At 40.6% G+C, this 16809-nt stretch overlaps 1 protein-coding gene across 4 annotated transcripts in view; it reads left to right on the plus strand.

Moving 5' to 3' along the window:
* Nucleotides 1-16809, plus strand: part of ABCB5 (ATP binding cassette subfamily B member 5) — a 57858-nt gene that overhangs the window by 27732 nt on the left and 13317 nt on the right. For all 4 annotated transcript variants that reach the window (XM_073003281.2, XM_073003285.2, XM_073003283.2 and 1 more), the window contains exons 14-20: nucleotides 317-520; nucleotides 1704-1874; nucleotides 4061-4222; nucleotides 5740-6036; nucleotides 8680-8826; nucleotides 11961-12065; nucleotides 12751-12828. In XM_073003281.2, the coding sequence (XP_072859382.2) occupies nucleotides 317-520; nucleotides 1704-1874; nucleotides 4061-4222; nucleotides 5740-6036; nucleotides 8680-8826; nucleotides 11961-12065; nucleotides 12751-12828 (1164 nt within the window). The remainder of the gene's footprint in view (nucleotides 1-316; nucleotides 521-1703; nucleotides 1875-4060; nucleotides 4223-5739; nucleotides 6037-8679; nucleotides 8827-11960; nucleotides 12066-12750; nucleotides 12829-16809) is intronic.

Consider the following 16809-nt stretch of genomic DNA (forward strand, 5'->3'; position numbering starts at 1 on the left):
TCATTCAACTTGAAGTTTTAATTTTGTAATTGGTATTTTGGAGATAGCTCATTCATAAAGTTGCCATCAGTTGGACGTGATTTGATGGTGCATAACAACATTTCAAATAAAAAACAATAGTGTTCAAATGCTATAACAAATTTTATTGTGTTGTTATTTGTAAATAAAATCCAGATTCAAGCACATTACATATTTCACCCAAATCATATGCTGAGTTATTAGCTTTTCAAGAATGTTATTTGAATCTAATTATTAACTAACACCATTTAAAATCTGCTTTTATGTCTCATATATATTCCTTCAATCTTTCTCTCAGGTTACCATAGATAACCATGATATCCGTACACTTAATCTCAAGTGGATGAGAGAAAACATTGGCATTGTAAGCCAAGAACCAGTTTTGTTTGCTACTACAATAGCAAACAATATTCGCTACGGTAAAGAGGATATTACAGATGCTGAAATTGAGCAAGCAGCTAAAGAAGCCAATGCTTTTGACTTCATATCAAAACTTCCTGATGTGAGTATCTTAATTTCCCATTTCTCATTATGATCTGTCCATCCTACTACTTGACTTTCTGTTTGCTTACTCCTAACAGAAACACAGCAGAGGAGTAAAACTGAGATAGGGAGCAAGCAATCAGAATGAGTGAACAGAGAGACCTAACAGGAGTTATTGGATGCACCTGTTTTGATATATGTTATTATTTGTTTCCATGGGACATGGCCAATATATGGCTTCATACTTATGATAATATATGAACATATACTGTATATTGTTCTCTTGGCTTTACTGCTCTTATTAATGTGAGCAGCTGGTGGGTTTATGGGCCCTGCCACTTGTGTGATCTTGTGAAAGTTGGATGGTGCCAGAGTACCACAAAAGGAGGGAATGGTAGACCACCTTGGAGTACTTTATACCTAGAAAATGTAGAAATATTTAATCATTAGTCAAAATTGAATTGACAGCACTATCATCATCATTACCAGTATGAGCATCGCTTTCTTTGTTGGATTTCCTTTTCCTTCATGAATATTTTTGGAAGCAAACTGCAGTAAAAGTTGTTTTAATATGCAAATTAGTATAGATCCTTCAGAAAGGTTCAAAGGCAAATAATTGCTCATGTATCTCTTCAATATCCAGTCATCTGGACAAAGACTTCTTGTAACTGGAGCTTGAAACGTCCTGTCTTATGGATGTGGCTGCACTCATCATTGTTTGACTGTCGTTAATCATTTAGATGGGTTCACTCAGCCCATCTTTCTTCATTTACTTCGTTTGGAAAAAAACAGATTCTTTGTACTGAATGTAATCTTTAATCTTACGGGAAACATTGAGACCAATGTGAATAGCTAGTTAAATCAATGGAATGTTTTGTTCAATTCTTGGAACAAATGAATCAATGTGGGTTACTACATGTCACCGTGATACTCTTTTTCACCCAGGAAGTATTTCCTGCTATAGTTGTTTCAAGGATGCAACTATTATTAGCGCCATCCAATGTTATTCTCAATGTTATACTGTAGTGTCCTGAGGACAAATATATTCACTGCTTCCTTAGTACAGAAATTTGTTGTGTGGGATTGATTCTGGATTGTTTCAGATGCATTTATTCAACTGGTGATCACTTTTTCTTGTTTTTAAAACTGACATTCAAAGTATAATGGGATCTCTTCTGATTTCTGTATTCTCATTATCCCAGAAATTTAACACCATGGTTGGGGAACGGGGGGCACAGCTGAGTGGAGGACAGAAACAGCGCATTGCTATTGCTCGTGCCTTAGCCAGAAACCCCAAGATCCTGCTACTGGATGAAGCTACTTCTGCTTTAGATACTCAGAGTGAAGCCATTGTGCAAGCAGCACTTGATAAGGTAAGCCTGCTACTATGATGACATAGGACCAAATCCATTTGTTGTTCCAAGCTAATGTAGACCTGTTGAATGATTGGGACTTACATAAATGAGGGTTTAACAAGTCCTGCTCATTCAGTGGGTCCATTCTAGTTGGGACTAAGAAATTGATTTTACCTCATTACAGGTGAAGCAAAAGAAAGCAGCATAAAGGATTGGAAACTAATGTGTGAATAAATATATTATTTATATCCACAGTTGAAAGAACAAAGGTGGTCTTCCTGGACCATACAGGGTTAAACTGATGTGCGATGTGCTATTCAGCGGGCAAGAGATTAGATTAAGAGGCAAAATTCATGTTTGGTTTCAAGGATAGTAACCAACATTGCAGAGTGAATGACAGAATAATTGAGTTGCTAAGGGCCTTTAAGACCATCGAGTCCAACCCCCTGCTCAATGCAGGAATCCAGGTTAAAGCACATCTGACAGATGATTGCCCAATTTCCTCTTGAATGTCTCCAGCATTGGAGTGCTCACCACTTCCAAAGGTAACTGGTTCCATTGTCATGCTGCTCCAACAGTTAAGTCCTTTTTCCTGATACTCAGCCTAAATCTAGCTTCCTGTAACATGAGTCCATTATTACATGTTCTGCACTTTGGGATGATCAAGAACAGATCCTGCCCCTCCTCTGTACCTTTCAGGTATTTGAAAAGGGCTATCAAATGAATATGTCCCATTGAGATGGTCCATCCAAGCATGGCATTTACTGAATAACCCAATTAGACTGCAAACCAGGAAAAAGCTGATACCAAATGGCAGGTCATGTTTGATTATGTTTATGCACATTTATGTTTGTTGGCACCCATATAGGGTGAAAAGATCCTGTGAGATTTTCTGGAGACAAGCAGAAACAGTGCTAAACAAGAACAGGCTAAATTCTAAGACACAGGCAGAATGAGGCCCTCCAAAAGTTGATGGACTGTAGCTCTCATCAGCCCAAGCCAGTATAATCAGTGGTGGAGGAGTTCCAGTTCAGCATTACCTAGATGGCCACAATTGGACCTAGATGACCACAATTGGACCACCAGGATTTCTTCTGGGATGGGCAGGAGGGAGAGAGAAAACAGGAACATGGGCCACAAACTTTGGACAAAGAGATTTATTCCTTCCTGGGTACCATGAGATCTCAAGAACTCCAAGTCTCAGAGTCAAACAAGACTTTAAGGAAATCTGTATGTCTTCCCAATTATTAACATGGCTTCCCTCCCAGGATAGAAGAGCTGATAGCAAATCCCAGGTGTGGGGAATCATATTTAAAGGGCTTTTCTCAGTTGTACAAAGCATATACAGTGGTGCCTCGCTTAACGAGCGCACGGTATAACGACGAAATCGCATAGCAATCCATTTTTTTGGATCGCTAATGCGATCGCTTACCGATGGCCCCTATGGCCGAAAATCGCTTTGCGAAGATCGGTAAGTGTTTCGCTTACTGATCTTCGCAAAACGAAGCCGTGGATCAGCTGTTCGGCAGTTTCAAAATGGCCACTGGAAGCCCCAAAATGGCCACGCGCAGCGTTTTCGCGCCCTGCCCTTGCTTAGCGAGGGCGCGAAAATGGCTGCCGGACCGGGATGCATCGCTGAACGGTGAGTTTTTGCCGATTTGGAACGCATTAAACGATGTTTAACGCGTTCCAATGGGCTTTCCCGTCCCGCTCAGCGATGTTTCGCCATAGCGAAGGTTAATCCGGAATGGATTAACCTCGCTATGCGAGGCACCACTGTACGTAGATCCCATAACACTTCATTTGGCAGAAACATATAGAACTTTAGCAAAAGAACTGAAGTAATTTTAGGCCTGACCATTTGTGCCTTCAGCTAATATAATAACTAAACTTACACAGGTGATATTAAATGTGAAGTGAGTATATAAGATCAGTATATGAGATCAATTGTGATGTATGTAAGTGTATAAAAGTAAGTATGGGTTCGATGTACAGCAAATGTGAGAGGTAAATAAAAGTTATCACTTTACAATCAGCTATAAGACTATCTGGTATGTATCGGGAAACATTTTAAATATGTGTTATAGGCAAAAACCGAATGGGTCTAATCACTCCAAGCAGGTTCTGTGGAGAGGTGAAGTGAACCATCTTTTTCTAGGTATAAGTTCCTCTCTTGAAATGATGACTGCTTTTCTTCTTTGAAGGCCAGAACTGGGCGCACTACCATTGTGATTGCTCACAGACTTTCTACAATCAGGACAGCGGACGTTATTGCTGGCTTTGAGAAAGGTGTTCTGGTCGAACAGGGAACACATGAGGAACTCATGGCACAAAAAGGAGTCTATTATGCCCTTGTAATGCAGCAGGTAATGAAACATCACAATGCAGTTTTCATGATGGTTTACTATTGCAGATGTGCAATGAGCCTCAAGCTTTCCCCTCTCCAGTTGCAGCTGTGAGAAGATCAAAGAAGCATATTTTTTCATTTTAGATTAAGTGGGCAACTACATGGGGAAAATAGGGTTTAATCCCACTGTGGTCCACAAGTTTTCAAATTGCGTTTCCATGGGTGAAATTGCTTTAGCCATCCAGATGACAAGCAATTTGCAGGAGTCAGCAGGGGCAGCAGCAGAGAGGTGTGTTTGCCCAGAGCTCCAATAGCAGAAGCTGCCTTAAAGTGCTAATTTATTTTTCATAAGTGACCTAGTAATAACTCGAGAATCTTTTTTTAAAAAGAAAAGAAGCACTGTTTGGAGACAAGGGGCACTCAGTTGAGGAGGATGGACAATCCCGCATGTGCCCTTTTGCATTAGATCCAGGTACCACACTGGCAGAAAGTGGAGAAAAGTGATGCCAGCCCGATCAGAGCAAATTTAAATCACTCCCGCCAACTGAACAAAAAAAGATAGTTCCCCACTCAAGAGACAAGAGCTTTCCTCCCATTGAGCTTTACATTTTGTAATAGCTGGGTTTTAATTTGAATTAATCTGTGCCAAATCTAATGCAAATTATGGGGTCAATGGGTGGAGACAGTAACCTCTTAACTATGATGCAGTGTTACATTTAGATGCAAACTGTGGTTAATCTTAATTAAGTTTAGAGAAAACAAGGGAGATGTTGAAACTGGTTTGTACTTGGTGGAATGCCTACTCCCACCAAAATCTACCTGTATCACCCAATCAGGTGAGGTTGAGGAGCCTGATGCCGAGGGAGGCCTGGAAAGAAAAAAACATGAAACCGGTCCTTCTCTGCAGTAGCTCCCCACCTCTGGAATAACCTTCCTCCGGAGATCCGTGCAGCCCCTTCTCTGGGCATCTTTAAAAACCAACTGAAAACTTGGATGTTTAGGCAGGCCTTCCCTCCAGTTAACACTTGATTTTTTTCCTCTTTTTTCCTAATTTTTCCATCTTGAACAACTTGCTTATTGATGTTTAAAATCTTGGTTTTTTAATTGTTATTATTATATATGTTGGAAGCTGCCCAGAGTAGTCGATTGACCAGATGGGTGGGGTATAAATGCAATAAATAAAATAAGGTAGCTGGCTCAAGGTTGACTCTATCCTTCCGAGGTCGGTAAAATGAGTACCCAGCTTGCTGGGGGGGGGGCAATGTGTAGCCTGCATAATTAACTTGTAAACCGCCCAGAGAGTGCTTGAAGCACTATGGGGTGGTATATAAGCAGCACACTTTGCTTTTTCTTTAAAATAAATAATTGCCTTGCACCCAGCAGTGCTATACACTGAATTGCCAAGGGTTTTTCTGCTTTGTTTTAAAAACAAAGCTTAGCTAGCATAATTTGTGCTCTCTTCTGCTGATGGAAAAAAAATATATACATTTAATGTATAATATATGCTTTAAAAAGTGTGTTTTTAATCTCTATTAGTGTTATGGTGGAGATGATCAGGAGAGTGAAACAGAAGAAGATTCAAATGTTGAGACTGAGGAAGAGGACGAAGAGGATGAAGAGGAGAATGGCGATGAACGTAGCTTTGGAGAAGAAGATCTAAATGATCCGTTCACAGATGATGTAGAAAATCCTGTTGGTGGCACAGAAAAGGCTATAGAGGGAAACTTTCATGGAACATCCATCAGACCCAGCTTGAGTAGGGCTTCTACTAAAAGATACTCTGAGCGCAAGAAAAGGAAGAAAAGGAAGAAGAAAACAAAGAAGAATAAAGTGGTTGGTGTTAACACTCATTCCAACACACCTTACAAAAATAGCATAAATATCAGAATAAATAATTGCTTCTTTTTTTAATGACATCTAGGTATTGTATATTATTTTTTTCTTCTGTGAATCATGCAATACCAGATCATATTGTTTAAGTTTAGATTTGATGAATTCTCAAGTTACAGTGTTCTGAATTGGCAGATTTATTTTTTGGCTGTAGCTAACATTCGAAGTGTCAAAAGTTTTTCGGCTGTAATATGCTACATAGGGTTGTGCTTAGGCTTTCTTCAGTCAGGAGAGGCAATTGTGTGCTGGAGAAACCCTGGCCCTTTCCAACTTAATTAATGCCCTAGATCCCAATTGATTTGTAAATCTGGATCACAGCCTCCCATTCACTTACTTTGGAAAGACAAAATGGCTTGTTCTTCTTTGTGGCCTCTGTGAATTCACACAGTTGGGTTGTTCTGCACCTGCACAGGACCTCTCAGAAGTTCCTAGAGCTTAAAGACATGTGATTAGTGGGATGTTCCCCTGTGGAGCACATGCTCCACCCACCAGAAATCTCCTCAGTTCCTTTTAGCCACCACTTAGGTTAGACCTATTTCAGAGATTGCTAGAGCGATTGAGCATTTACTATGATTGGTAGTTGTTTCTTCTGTTATTTCAATTACTTTTTTGTTGGACATTTCCTCTCTAAATTGATTTGTTCTTCCTTTGATTTGATTCAGTTTTTTTCTCTTTCCCCCATTTTTGCTGATTCTTCCCATCCCCCCATCTTCGCTCCAATGTCCCCTTGTCTTTCATGCCCCCCCCCCGGGCCTTTCAACATAAATGCATTCCTCTCCTTTGTCAATTCTAAAAACTTACCTGCGGTACCAGTTTCATTGAAGACTCTATTTACCTTTATACTCCATCCTTTTCATCTTGGATTGGCCCATTCTCCTTTGAAAGTTTATATTGCTGCGGTGGTCATGCACCAACCATCTCATTCGGAAGCAGCTAAACTTTTCTCCCATCTGACTTTGAAAAACTTCCTTAAGGGACTTCTCAATATCCGTCCTCCACATCAACCTCCTCTTCCCCAATGGTCATTACAGCTTGCCCTTAACACATTCACCTGACTTCCCTTTGAACCAATGGCTACTACTAACCTCAAACTGCTTTCCTTGAAAACATCATTCTTAGTAGTCATAATGTCAGCTAAACATGCTAGCGAACTGTCAGCTCTTAGATCAGATCCACCTTTTCTGCAGTTCCATCTGGACAAGGTCACTCTATACCCAGATGTTTCATTCTTACCTAAAGTCGTATCTCATTTTCATCTTAATCAACCTATAATACTACCTACACTATTTTCATCTCCCTCTACACCTCCTGAGAACATGCTCCACATGTTTGATGTTAGACATTCCTTGGCCTTTTACATTGACAGAACCAAATTGTTCAGGAAAGCATCAAGGCTCTTCCTATGTCTTCATGGTCCTAATAAATGTTCACCAGCTTTTCCTCAAACGTTGGCTAGGTGGATTGTTCAAACAATTTCACTTGCATATGAACTCGCAGACAAAACGCCACCTCAACCCTTGAAGGCTCACTCAACTAGGGCACTGTCTACCTCCACTGCCTTCCAACAAGGAATAGAAATCTCTCACATCTACCATGCAGCTACATGGTCCAATCCATCAATGTTTGTCACACATTAGTGTCTGAATATCCGGGCAAAGAAATATACTGCTGTCGGCAGAGCTGTCTTGACTTCCTTTCTACTGTGAAGTCCCACCATCCGGTAAGTGAACTTGCCAATCACCCAATTGTGTGCATTCACAGAGGCCACGAAGAAGAAAAAGAGGTTACTTACCAGTAACTATGGTTCTTCTAGTGGTCCTCTGTGAATCCACACATCCCGCCCTGCCTCCCCTCTGTCCGTCACATTGTCTTCTTATATAGCTCTTTGACAGCGGTGGACTCTTTTGGGAACTGGGGGGATTTCTGGCAGGCAGAGCGTGCGCTCCATGGGGGAACATCCCACTAATCACATGTCTTTAAGCTCTTGAAACGTCCGAGAGGTCCTGTGCAGGTGTAGAACAATCCAATTGTGTGAATTCACAGGGGACCACTAGAAGAATCATGGTTACAGGTAAGTAACCTCTCTTTTTTGGTTTTGTTTTGATGGTATGAATTATGGTAATGAACCTTCACAGTTTCAGACAGCTAGCTTCAAGAGTTTGCTTACTAAGTATCAACAACTTTACAGGTTTTTTCAAGAAACAAAACAAAATTATTTAAAAGTTGAGAGATGAGAATAAAATAAACATTTATATGCAGCAGCATTTAGTTCAATAGAAAGATTTGTGCATTCAAGTTGCTGTGACAGCTGATCCAGCTTGACTTTTCAGTGCCCCGTTCAGACAGATTTTGAGATCTTTTCCATTTCTCTTTTACTTTCAACATTATTCATTGAGCAATTAAAGCTTGCAGTCATAAAAAACCAGCTGGATGTAAAAGGCTGAGTAAGTTTCCTAACTTAGTTCATTTTGAATCATGTGAAAATCTTTGGAGTGTTTTGCTTGTGTGGTTCATTGACCAGCAATTACATTACTTCTTGCCTCTTACCTCACCCTCTGGCAATAACTGGAACTTTGTCTCTTACAGGAAGAGAAGCTTCCTGAAGTGCCTTATTCCAGGATTCTGGCGCTAAATAAACCTGAATTCTGCTACATAGCATTTGGGGTCATTGCTTCTGCCATTGGAGGAGCCGTCACTCCTGCATTTGCAGTTCTGTTTGGTAAAATTATTGGGGTGAGTTAACAACTTTCAGTAACCTCTGCTTCAGCACCTGCCAATTTTTTCTCCCACTTTGCTGCTGTTGTCATATTTTATCCTGCTTTAGTTGTATTAAAACAGAAGCATAGTCTTCCCTACATCATTTTGCAGGCAGTAACAATTTATTGCTGCCTCCACCTGTTACCTGCTTTCCATAAAAATATCCCAAATATATTTTTTTAAATGACTGGACTTAATTGCTGTGGCCGAGGCACCTTCCTGAATGACTGTGTTGTAAATTATTGATGGGAGCTTGCCGGAGTGATCCTATTTTAAAATATGTGCCTTGGTTTTTCCATTGCTTTCAAGACAATGCAAAGACAGACATTAACCCATAAAATGGGTGGGGACTTGAGCTCTCCTAGGCCAGGCTTCTCAGTTCAGCCTTCTGTTCCTACAGTGGCCAATCAAGTGCTAGCAGGAAGTCTACAAGCAGAATGTAAATGAAGCCTCCCTCATACGTTCCACAATGAGTGGTACTGAGAGGCATATTTCCTCTTATACTAGGCATGTCCAGAGTGGCCCTTTTGGTATAGGTTGGTGCAATGCAAATATCGTTGGCTGAGGTCAGAAGGAGGAGCAATGTGTCATTTGGAGAGATCCTTGTAAAGAGAGAAAGTCAAAGTATATGTGGTGCTGCAAGGGGAAAATATGCAGCCAATCAAGCGCAGGAAAACACCCATCTGCTCTTTACACTAAAGGTAAAGGTAAAGGTTCCCCTTGACAATTTTTGTCCAGTCTTGTCTGACTCTAGGGGGCGGTGCTCATCCCCATTTCCAAGCCACAGAGCCAGCGTTTGTCCGAAGACAATATTCCGTGGTCACATGGCCAGTGCGACTTAGACAGGGAACGCTGTTACCTTCCCACCGAGGTGGTCTCTATTTATCTACTCGCATTTGCATGCTTTCGAACTGCTAGGTTGGCGGGAGCTGTGACAAGTGACGGGCACTCACTCCATCACATGGATTCAATCTTGCAGCTGAAGATCTACAGCCCTTACAGCACAAAGGCTTCTGCGGTTTAACCTGCAGCGCCACCACATCCCTCGCTCTTTACACTAGTGTTTGGCTGCACAGAGTTTGAAGAAGGGAGGGAGGGAGGGAGGGGGAGGCAGAGAGAAAAGAGTGGGACATGCAGAGAAGGGATGTGTGCAATCTTCTACCTTTACCCCCAATCTCACCAGTGAAAACAAAAGAAATGGAGGGGAAAACCCTTTCCCACCTTGTATTGTCAGAGTTGAGAACCATCATTAGACCTTGTGGAAGCAAATCATAGAATTTAACATGTACTATGTCCATTAGGAGAATTTTCAATGTTTAATTAAACAGTATTAGCTATTTTTACCATACCTGACTCCTTCGGCTATTCCAGATTCATTATATTAAAAAGAATCTTGGAGTTGATACATTTATGTTGTGTGTATGTTTTAGTCACTTTATAGGACCATGAGTTTGTTTTGTAACTATTTTAAACAAACAAATTGACTTCTGTGTAGATTTCCTGTAGACTTAATTGAGTTGCCCTATGTAAGCTTCTACCTGTACCCTGAGGTGAATATTCACCTTTTACATTCTGAAGTTCAGAACAAAGAGTTCAGAACCAAACAAAGAATTACTGGGACTACGTGAATAAGGGTCAAACTAAACTGGGGCAAGCAACTTTATCAGGTGCAGTGCAAAATTTTTGAACTCTCCCAGGCCTCAACAATTTCCCAGATGGTCATAACGTATGTTTTTCCCCCCCACCTCCCTGTCATGTGTTTCATGTGCTTTGGTTTTTTAATTTGTCATTGGCGGGTAAATCAGAGGTTAATTTGTAAGTGTGTTCAGGCATGCATATCTGAAGAATCCCATTATTGGAAGGAAAACAGATGTGAAGGGAATACATATTAACCTTGACATCCAGCTTGACCCTAAGTTCACTTTTTTTTTCCTGAGCTATACAAAATTTGTGTGGAAATGTTAACATCATTAGCTCTGGGGATAACTGCTGCAATACATAGTAATATATAGTACAGAAGCCTGGCAATGTGTGAGTGAAAAATTAATGTCAATATAATGAGGCTTTGTCTTTTTTAGAAAAAACTGAGGGTGTGACTACACAGTGAAGAATCTGAAGTTTTTCAAATCGGCCCTTTGCTTGTTTGCAATTGCTGTAGCTGTCCAGTTGAATGCAGTTCGTTTGTTCGCTTGTTCGCTTGCTTGTTGGTTTGCTTGCTTCTTTTATAGGCCACCTTTCTCTTTCTCTTAATAAGAGAGCCCAAGGCAGCCTATAATAACTGTGTTCCAAGGGCAAAAACTGTGAATGTGTTTTCACAGAGTTCCAATAGGAGAAGCTGCGTCTGCTCTGATGGCATGGCAATTGGCAACTTCCCCAGGATCACAGCCTTCCCTTTGCCTCTTTTTTAGTTCATTCCCCCCCACCCCAAAATTACTTAGCAATAATCTGTCGTAGTGCTGATTTTGAAAAGCCTTCCAAAAAACACAACTTTTGGGAGGCAACAGTGCTTAGTTGAGAGAAACTGATACCCCCACGAGCATCCCTTTGCAACAATCAGGTCAGGTGAAAGTGGAGAAAAGCAATGACAATGAATTGGAGTAAAATGAATCTACCCTTGCCAGCTGAACAAAAAGAGACAATTCTCCATTGGGTTTGCCTGCACTGAGCTTCACATTGTGTAATCACTGGTTTTTAATTCAGGAATCTTGTGGTGCAGTGGTCAAATGCAGTACTGCAGTCAAGACTCTGGTCATGCGTGACTTGAGTTCAATCCCAACAGGTTCAGGTAGTTAGCTCAAGGTGGGCTCAGCTTTCCATCCTTCCAAGGTTGGTAAAATGCATAATTAAATTGTAAACTGCCCAGAGACTGCTTTAAGTGCCATGGTGTGATATATAAGCAGCACATTTCATCCATGCCCAAACTGACACTAACTGTGTGGTAATTAACCAATGTAGTTAATCATAAATTATTGAGAGGGATTTGAAAGGGGATGCAAAGAGAAACATCACAGTTGACTTGATGGAGATTGTTACAGCTGTTTCTTGTAATTTTAATTAAACAGAAAAAAAATTGAACCAAATTGTTTTCTCTATTATTCTTTCCAATCCAGGCTTTCCAAATAAAAGATACTACAAGGAGAAACTACTATACAGTGATGTTTTCTCTTTTGTTCCTTCTCTTGGGAGTGGTTAGCTTTGTAACATATGTAATACAGGTAAGCACTATTTAAGGCCATTTTAATTTTAAAAAAATGCTGTGAAGGAACACCCAAAGATGACAGTGGACTGATAATATTTCAGACTCAGATTCCTGCAAAGCTAATGGGAGTTCAGCTTCTAATTATGCATTATCTGTCATTTGAGACCCCCACCCCACCCCCCAGTACATTTGGTGTGGAGAAGATTTCTATGCCTGGATTCTGAATTCCTGTTTTTGAAAGTTTTAAGGGGAGCACATTCCAGCAGAGGATGAGGCCAGAGAAAATTTGAAAACATGCTATTAGTGGGGCCTGTCAGGTTGCATTTTAAAAAGTGCCCCTGAACTATAGTGGATTGACTACTATAGTGGATTGACCCACAAAAAATGATTGTCACAAAAACCTGAAAGCTTGGTTTGGAATGTGGAATCTGAAAAGTATGACACTGAAACCTTAGGTACTAGTATGTTGTGAAAACCTTAACAATAGTTTATTCTAAAAAACAAAATTAAAAGAAAAAATGGATGATATTTGCCTATGTGGCTACACACCAAGCAAACATTAACTTTGCAAGAATGGCATCTCATAAAGAGGGAGCCCCAAGTGTATTAACCACATTTGTCAAACTATGTGCAGAACCGAATTGGAGAACTAGAGAAACGACTCACCATGATACACCATATGTTGTGTTGATGCTTTTCAGGGCTTCATGTTTGGGAAGTCTGGGGAAGCCCTGACCCTGCGATTGCGATCCCTTTCATTCAAAGCATTGCTTCAACAGGTAAGCTCAACATGTGGTGCCTACAGGGGAACAAGGGCTGGCTGGATAGCTCAGAGGTTTAAATGCCTGGCTGCAGAGTCAGAGGTTGGGAGTTGGATTCCCCACTGTGCCTCCTGCAAGAAGAGCCAGACTGTAACCATGTTCAAGTTGCACAGTCCCAAGATGACCCCAGAGGAAGGGAAGGATAAACCACTTCAGACTATTCTCTACTTGGAAAGGATCACCATGAATTGGAATCAACTTGATGGCATGCAATTATTATTAATATTACTAAGGGCGAACAAAAACTAATTTGAGGGTGGATGGCACTTTTAATCTATCAACATCAGTGTTTATCTCAAATTAAAATATATCAAACTATAAAATGTATGCAACACTGAACAGCACAGGGTAAACTGTAATTATTCATAATAGCATGCAAAGGCTTCTTTTAAAAATAGCTTTTAAAAAAATAACACAAGAAACTGGGAACACAGAAGGGGCAAAAGGGAGAAATCAGGGAACTACTGACTGGTCAGCCTGACATCAATCCCAGGGAAAAATTCTGGAAAAGATTATAAAGAAGTCATTCTACATGCACCTTGGGGAAAAATGCATTAATAACTAGAAGCCAACATGGATTGTCAAGAATAAACCCTGTCAGACTAATTTTAACTCATTTTTTCATCGGGTAACCTCCCTGGTAGACGTTGGGAATGTGGTACATGTAATATATCTTGACTTCAGCAAAGCCTTTGACAAAATATTTCATGGTATTCTGATTAGCAAGCTAACTTGTGTGGGCTGGATAAAACACGTGTCAAGTGGGTGAAAAATTGGTAACAGAATTGTATTCAGAGAATGGTTATTTATTTATTTATTTATTTATTTATTTATTTATTTATTTATTTATTTATTTATTTATTTATTTATTTATTTATTTATTCATTCCCCACCCCTCTAGACCATGTCTACTCGGGGCGGCTTACAGCATAAAATAAGACAATATTTAATATAAATAATCTTAAAATACAATTAGTATATTAATTAATACAATTAGATTAAGTTAGCAAAATGGGATAAGATGAGAAAAAATAAAAAAATAAAAGACTTAGCTGACTGGAGGGAAGGCCTGCTTAAATAGCCAAGTTTTTTTTAACTGTTTTTAACCAGTGACTCCTTCTCAAACTGGGAGAAGATAACAAGTGGGGTACTCCAAGGCCTGTTTTCTCTAATGAACTTAGATGAGGAGGTGCAGGGAATACTTATCAAATTTGCACATGACACAAAATTGGGTGGAATAGCTAATGTCTTGGAAGACAAAAACAAAATTCAAAAATATCTTGATAAGCTTGAGTAAACTGGGCTGAAAACAACAAAATGAAATTTAACAGAAATAAGTGCAAAGTTCTCCACCTGGGGGGAAACAATGCACAATTACAAGACCTGGAGCTGATTGTGGCTCTGATCATCAGCTTCTTATAGCAAAATTCAAGCTTAAACTGAAGAAAAAAACCATGGGCTAGTCAGGTATTTTGTTGTTGTTTGGTCGTTAAGTCTTTGTGACCCCATGGATCAGAGCACGCCAGACCCTCCTGTCTTCCACTGCCTCCAGTAGTTGGCTCAAATTCATGTTGCTCGCTTTGATGACACTGTCCAACCAACTCATCCTCTGTCGTCCCCTTATCCTAATCTAAACCAAATCACCTATGAATGCACAGTGGAAGTGAAGAACAGATTTAAGGAACTAGATTTGGTGGACAGAGTGCCTGAAGAACTATGGATGGAGGCTCGTAACATTGTACAGGAGGCAACAAGAAAAACCATCCCAAAGAAAAGGAAATGCAAGAAAGCAAAGTGGCTGTCCAACAAGGCCTTACAAATAGCAGAGAAGAGAAGGGAAACAAAATGCAAAGGAGACAGGGAAAGGTATAGAAATTGGAATGCAGACTTCCAAAGAATAGCAAGGAGAGACAAGAGGGCCTTCTTAAATGAACAGTGCAAAGATATAGAGGAAAACTATAGAAAGGGAAAAACCAGAGATCTCGTCAAGAAAATTGGAGATATCAAAGGAACATTTTGTGCAAAGATGGACATGATAAAGGACAAAAATGGTAGGGACCTCACAGAAGCAGAAGACATCAAGAAGAGGTGGCAAGAATACACAGAGGAATTATACCAGAAAGATCTGGATGTCCCGGACAACCCTGATAGTGTAGTTGCTGACCTTGAGCCAGACATCCTGGAGAGTGAAGTTGAGTGGGCCTTAGAAAGCATGGCTAACAACAAGGCCAGTGGTGGTGATGGCATTCCAGTTGAACTATTTAAAATCTTAAAAGATGGTTAAGGTGCTACACTCAATATGCCAGCAAGTTTGGGAAACTCAACTGTGGCCAGGGGACTGGAAAAGATCAGTCTACATCCCAATCCCAAAGAAGGGCAGTGCCAAAGAATGCTCCAACTACCGTACAATTGCAGTCATTTCACACGCTAGCAAGGTTATGCTCAAAATCCTACAAGGTAGGCTTCAGCAGTATGTGGACCGAGAACTCCCAGAAGTACAAGCTGGATTTCAAAGGGGCAGAGGAACTAGAGACCAAATTGCTAACATGCGCTGGATTATGGAGAAAGCCAGAGAGTTCCAGAAAAATATCTACTTCTGCTTCATTGACTACGCAAAAGCCTTTGACTGTGTGGACCACAGCAAACTATGGCAAGTCCTTAAAGAAATGGGAGTGCCTGACCACCTTATCTATCTCCTGAGAAACCTATATGTGGGACAGGAAGCAACAGTTAGAACTGGATATGGAACAGCTGATTGGTTCAAAATTGGGAAAGGAGTACCACAAGGCTGTATATTGTCTCCCAGCTTATTTAACATATGCAGAATACATCATGCAAAAGGCCGTACTGGAGGAATCCCAAGCCAGAATCAAGTTTGCTGGAAGAAATATCAACAACCTCCGATATGCAGATGATACCACTCCGATGGCAGAAAGTGAAGAGGAATTAAAGAACCTCCTAATGAGGGTGAAAGAGGAGATTGGAAAAAATGGTCTGAAGCTCAACATCAAAAAAAATTATGATCATGGCCACTGGTCCCATCACCTCCTGGCAAATAGAAGGGAAAGAGATGGAGGCAGTGACAGATTTTCCTTTCTTGGGATCCATGATCACTGTAGTTGATGCCAGCAGTCACGAAATTAAAAGATGCCTGTTTCTTGGGAGGAAAGCAATGACAACCCTAGACAGCATCTTAAAAAGCAGAGACATCACCTTGCTGACAAAGGTCCACATAGTCAAAGCTATGGTTTTTTCAGTAGCGATGTATGGAAGTGAGAGCGGGACCATAAAGAAAGCTGACCATCGAATTGATGCTTTTGAATTGTGGTGCTGGAGGAGGCTCTTGAGAGTTCCCTGGACTGCAAGAAGAACAAACCTATCAATTCTAAAGGAAATAACCCTGAGTGCTCACTGGAAGGACAGATCCTGAGGCTGAGACTCCAATACTTTGGCCATCTCATGAGAAGAGAAGACTCCCTGGAAAAGATCCTGATGTTGGGAAAGTGTGAAGGCAAGAGGAGAAGGGGACAACAGAGGACAAGATGGTTGGACAGTGTCATCGAACCTACCAACATGAATTTGACCCAACATCTGGAGGCAGTAGAAGACAGGAGGGCCTGGCATGCCTTAATGACTTAATGACTAAAGAACAACAAAACAGAAGTATAGTTTCCAAATCCTGTGAGGTACTAGTTCCCTCCTATTCAGCCCTGATTGGGCCTCATCTAAAGTACTATGTCCAGTTCTGGACATCATTCTTTAAGAAGGACACCAACAAACTGGAGCAAGTTCAGAAGATGGCAACAAGGATGAGCAAGGGACTGAAAACCAAGCCTTATCAGGAAAGACGGAAAGAACTGGGCATGTTTCGCCTTGAGAATAGAAGGTTGAGGGGAGATATAATAACACATTTCAAATACATGAAAGGCTGTCATACAG

This window comes from Pogona vitticeps, chromosome 6, assembly GCF_051106095.1.
Source record: "Pogona vitticeps strain Pit_001003342236 chromosome 6, PviZW2.1, whole genome shotgun sequence".
Taxonomy (NCBI): Eukaryota; Metazoa; Chordata; class Lepidosauria; order Squamata; family Agamidae; genus Pogona; species Pogona vitticeps.